Here is a 5,342-nt window from a genome sequence, read left to right on the forward strand (position 1 = left end):
GGTGATTTGTTTCACGATCACTTTATCGCCACCAGAGTGCTGAGCCGGAGAGACGGACGTACGGTGGACACGTGGGTGGACCACAGAGAACACCTTGTCCTCAGAGTCCCTCCCTTCTCGGAGACATACCTGAGATAAGCTCGGCTCACACTCGACTCCACCTCTGTTTGCTTTTCAAATCTCTTCCATTCATCGACCGGTTTCACCAGAGCAGCCGAGTGCAAGCGTCTGAGTGCAAACGGACACGTGACGACTCCGCCCCCTGTCCAGAGGGGACACGGTCCCCTCTGGACAGGGGGCGGAGTCGTCACGTGTCCCATCTGCTCACATGGAGGAGATTTAGGATCTGCACTGCAGCCAGACACCAGGGGGCGATCCAGATTGTCTGGCTTCCCTTTTAGGCAGCCCTCTTGTCGGCCATCTTTATTTATCCCTGTCAGTTCCAGATGTTAGCAGATGTTAGAACCGTCCCTCTGGTCCTCACCTCCTCCACGTCGTTGAACGCCTCCACGGCTCGGAGCACAAGCCCCTCCTCCTCCGACAGCACGTACACGTCCTGGATGCCCTGTTCAAGGAGCTCGCCAGGCTGTAGGAAGAAGGAGCGCTCGCCCTGCCGGACAGAAACCACAACGAGGGGGAACGTTACAGGAACTTTCATTTATGAATATTAATATCTGGGCCTCCGTTCAGGTTAAACAGCTCGTTACGTTAGAATATTTGAGCGAGTACAGATTGAAGAAGTTGACTTTGTTCTGGTGGCAGTCACCTTCACCACCCTCTTCTGGCCCAGCTGAGGTTTCCCATCGGCTCCGACCGGGTCCAGGATGACGCAGTACTGACGGCTGCTCAGCGTGGTCACGTGCACCACCCCCACCACCTCCTCCGCCACCGAGGGGATGTGCGCCTCCCTGTCACTCATGGTCACCAGCCACTCCTCCCCCGTGCGGCGGTCCCGCCCGGCGGCGTCCTTGAACGGCCGCAGGGCTCGAACATGGAGCGCTTTCTGATGAGCGGGACCAAACAGGAAATCAGGTTTAACCTCTGACCTCAGACGCTTCAGCTAAAAAAACGTTTTTTTTCATTCTCTGCTTTTCCATTTTTAAAGTTTGCATCTTGAGATGTTTGTGTTCCTCCACTTTCACATGCTAGAAACCAGTGGCTCACTGGGAGGCTCCCAGTGAGGCTCACCTTGTCCGTCAGGATGAAGGCGTTCACGATGTCGATGACTTCTTCATGAGCTCCTGGTAGATACGCTCCCACTTTACTGACCAGCCACTCCTCACCTGGCACAGGGTTCATTCAGTTGTTATTGGAATATCTTCTTGACGTGTGTGTGTGTGTGTGTGTGTGTGTGTGTGTGTGTGTGTGTGTGTGAGTGTGTGTTACCTGTGACTCTGCGGACTCCTCCTCTGTCCACGCCCACTTTACGAGCTCTCAGTCTGATGGCCTGATTCTCTCTGATCACTGTCGCCTTGATGGTTTCCAGAACCGCCACCTCCTTCCTCGGGATGTACGTCCCTGACACACACAGACAGACACACACAGACACACAGAGACACACACAGAGACAGACACACACAGACACACAAACAGACAGACACACACACACACACACACACAAACGCACACACGTTATTTATGCGGTTGGTTTGTTCTTTGAACTAAAACAGTTCTCAGACTCATTTATTGAGTTTTTTAAATATACATAATTTATCCATACGTCCATGTTGGTAAAGACTAATTATTAAAAAGTACCGGGTCCTTCAAACAGCCACTCGTCTCCAGCGACTCTCTTCTCCCCCCCCTGCTCCTCGAAGTCCAGCAGAGCCTGCAGACGCAGCGCCGTGTCGGGATACACAATCTGCAGCGCCGTCACTTCCTGTCGCACAAACACAACCCGTCAGAGGAGATCAGGACAACAGCATGAGATTTGATCATTTTATAACGTTTTCTGCTCATTTTAAATAGAGTCCTCGTTAACAATAAAGTTTTATCAGATTCTAAAAAAAATTTAGAATTTTTTAAGAACAATTTTAAGAACTACTTTGTTATTTAAAATGTTTTCTATTTGTGCAGCTAAAGAACAAAAACTCTTCAATGTTGAGATTCACACAAACTCTGTGTGTGTGTGTGTGTGTGTGTGTGTGTGTATGTGTGTATGTGTGTGTGTGTGTGTGTGTGTGTGTGTGTGTGTGTGTGTGTACAGACCTGCTGGACCTCCTCCCCGGGGTACAGTGGGAACGGGTCCTGGGTCAGGCGGATCTCCAGGTCGGCGTGGCGCAGCTTGGCCTGACCCGATTGGTCGAACAGGACCTGACCGTTGTCGTCGCGGCTAACCGGGTTAGCGACCACGCAGTAGTGACGCGGCGCCACCATGATCATACGCACCGGGGCAAAGAGCACTCTGGGAAATAAACACAGGATCTATCATCACACATCAACTTTCAGATCTTCATAGTTTTATGTTGTTTAATAATTTTGTGTTTTCATCTCGTGATGTAAGGACCTGAACCTGTGACGGCTTTTTTTTGTTTCAATGACTTTTTATACACAACGTGAAAAATAATGAAAACATCAGAAAGTCACTGCTGCATTTTTAATGTTTTTTATCAAAAAGGTTTTTAAACACTGCTCAAATTAATTGTGTGTGTGTCTGCGTGTGTGTCTGTGTGCGAGTGTGTGTGTGTGTGTGTGTGTCTGTGTGTGTGTGTGTGTCTGTGTGCGAGTGTGTGTGTGTGTGTGTGTATCTGATTTGTCGTTTCTTCTAACAGACGTAATCATGTGAGTGATAATCAGTCACCATGACGACAGGTCAAAGTCCTGTCAGCGCCACCTACAGTCGACAACGGTCACTGATTGATTGACAGCTTCAGTGTGAACAGGTTTATCTGCTTTGGTTCCACACTCTTACTCAACATGTTATAATTAACATGTGACTCAGACGTGCCACTGTATGTGGACACACATCAATCACCGCAAACACAACACACAAAACACACAATGAGATTCCAACACACAGGAGGAGTCTGTGTGAAGGTGAGGAGGATTCTGGGAAAACAAGAAGCTGATGAGCGTTGTGGCAGCGTTTGGAAAACAGGAAGTAGATTGTGTCCTCTGCAGCTTCAAACAGGAAGTAGTTTGTGTCCTCTGCAGTTAAAACTAAAAGGTGTCGGTGTGGGCGGAGCCGGAGTAAAGGAAGTGGCTGACCTCTCGTTGTCCTGGCGGATGTAGGTGAGGGGTCCGATCTCCACGCGGGCGATGTTGGTGTTCTGGTCCAGGACGTGGATGTAGTGATGAGGCGGGATCCGGATGATGGACGCCTCCACCAGCCCCTCACACTCCCCCCCACGGTTTCCCCCCTTCTTTGACATGGTTTCACCCGAACACTGCGGAGAGGAGAGAGTCGCGTTATAGAAACCTCACGTCATGTCCCCAGTTTGTGTCCGACAACATCTGTAACGACTACACAAACACGACAACATTACGTTCTAATGACGGGGGGGGGGGGTTCTGATTAGCTTAACGCACTGTCCGTCTTTTTAACTGAGACGTCCTCGTGTCTCAGTGTTTTGAGCCTCAGGGCCACCGTACCAAGAGCCTGAGAGACACCGATCTTTATGTCAAATCTAATTCAGGGGTCAAAGGTCACCAGATAAACTCTTTTCAGATCAGCTGACGAGTCGAGTCTCTACACAGCAGGGGGCGGACCCAGTGGGGGGGGGGGGGGGTGACAGAACAACTTGTTCTTCCTCTCCACTGTTTCTCTCCATTAAACAGAATCACAACCTCAGAACAGAGCCACAAGCTTACCCTGCTTACTGGTTACAGGTGATCTAGTTACTGGTCAGCCTGGTTACTGGTTACCTGGTCAGCCTGGTTACTGGTTACAGGTGATCTAGTTACTGGTCCACCTGCTTACTGGTTACAGGTGATCTACTTACTGGTCAGCCTGGTTACTGGTTAAAGGTGATCTAGTTACTGGTCCACCTGGTTACTGGTTAAAGGTGATCTAGTTACTGGTCCACCTGGTTACTGGTTACAGGTGATCTAGTTACTGGTCCACCTGGTTACTGGTTACAGGTGCTCTAGTTACTGGTTACCCTGGTTAATAGGTTACATGAGCCGATTTAAAGAAGATTCAGGCTGAATAAAGACTCAGTTTTATGATAAATATGTCTCTTTGTTATTTTACTGAGAAAGTTCAGATTATTTTTCTCGTTTCCAAATGTTTAAAGTGATTTTTTTATCCACTTGTTTCATCGATGTCCAAACCGTCTGACACTAATAAAGCTCCAGTAAAAAATAGAAAAGGTAACTTGAGCCAACTTCCTGGACGGAATAGCAAAGTACGCAGCACCAAACCTCCATTACACGCCCTGTGAATGAGACGTGATCTTCCTGGTTCGACCCTGTGGACAAACGGCAGAGTCACTGTTCGAGTATGAGATGAGCTCACATGAAGCTGTGAAGAGTTCGGCGCGTTCTATAAAACATTTAGTGGCTCTGGTTTCACATGAAGCTTCAATAAACGTCTTTAATCGCTTCTGACAACTGGTAAATGTTCCGGTTGCCACAGCGAAGACCAGACGACAAATTGTTGGAAAAGTTGAGACCCAGAGAAACAAAGAACTGATCGGTGGATCAAACCGGAGCCGATTCGAAGGGTTATTCTGCTTTATTAAAAAAAAAACGGAAATTTTACTCCATCACGCAGAAAGCCCCGTGTTTCAGTGATGACGTTAAAATAAGGAGATTTTAAACCGGAGTTTGGAGATTTCTTACCTCGTTCCTGTGAGACTCTGCGGCGGCGACAGGGAACAGGTCTAGTGTCTGGTCCTTGGTCTGGTCCTGGGTCTGGTCCGGGTCTGGTCCGGTTCTGGTCCGGTTCTGGTCCTGGGTCTGGTCCGGGTCCTGTCAGACTGAGAGACCTGCAGGAAACCGGAAGAAACTTGCAACTGATCGCGGAGCTGGTGGGCGTGGCACCTACTGATGTGATCAGAAGTCACGTGGCTTACGGACACTGGTGCAGTTGCGTCATCATGATACTGATAAACAGAATGATTCCCAGATGTGATTTTTGTTTAAGTTTTTAAAGAGTTCTATCGGCTCTTTACGCATTTTTAACTTCTCATACCTGATGTCAGTCGAAATCCTTTGTTAGCATTAACTAAACTTCCGAAAGCAAAATAAGTTAATTTCTTATTATCAATGTTTCTGGGAGGAACTTTAAATTCTGAAAAGTTTTATATTATTCTGCCCCCTGCTGGTCAGCAATGGAACATCAATTTATATGCATGTGTGTGGATAAAAGAAGCTGAATACTTTTCCTTTACAACAGTTTA

The 5,342-nt window shown here is 48.1% G+C and overlaps 1 protein-coding gene across 2 annotated transcripts in view; it reads right to left on the minus strand.

Annotated features, from left to right (window-relative positions):
* mvp (major vault protein) overlaps positions 1–4,994 on the minus strand; it is a 10,290-nt gene extending 5,296 nt beyond the window's left edge. The window contains exons 1-9 of one of the 2 annotated variants that reach the window (XM_053443840.1): positions 4,783–4,994; positions 4,363–4,409; positions 3,208–3,386; positions 2,209–2,404; positions 1,756–1,879; positions 1,387–1,518; positions 1,189–1,283; positions 767–1,003; positions 485–610 (exon numbers count right to left, since the gene is read on the minus strand). In XM_053443840.1, coding sequence (XP_053299815.1) covers positions 485–610; positions 767–1,003; positions 1,189–1,283; positions 1,387–1,518; positions 1,756–1,879; positions 2,209–2,404; positions 3,208–3,386; positions 4,363–4,368 — 1,095 coding nt within the window. In that variant the 5' untranslated portion in view covers positions 4,369–4,409; positions 4,783–4,994. The remainder of the gene's footprint in view (positions 1–484; positions 611–766; positions 1,004–1,188; positions 1,284–1,386; positions 1,519–1,755; positions 1,880–2,208; positions 2,405–3,207; positions 3,387–4,362; positions 4,410–4,782) is intronic. The other variant, XM_053443841.1, reaches the window with a different exon arrangement.
* Positions 4,995–5,342: the final 348 nt, after the last annotated feature.

The sequence above is a fragment of the Pleuronectes platessa genome, chromosome 16, assembly GCF_947347685.1.
Source record: "Pleuronectes platessa chromosome 16, fPlePla1.1, whole genome shotgun sequence".
In the NCBI taxonomy this organism is placed as follows: domain Eukaryota; kingdom Metazoa; phylum Chordata; class Actinopteri; order Pleuronectiformes; family Pleuronectidae; genus Pleuronectes; species Pleuronectes platessa.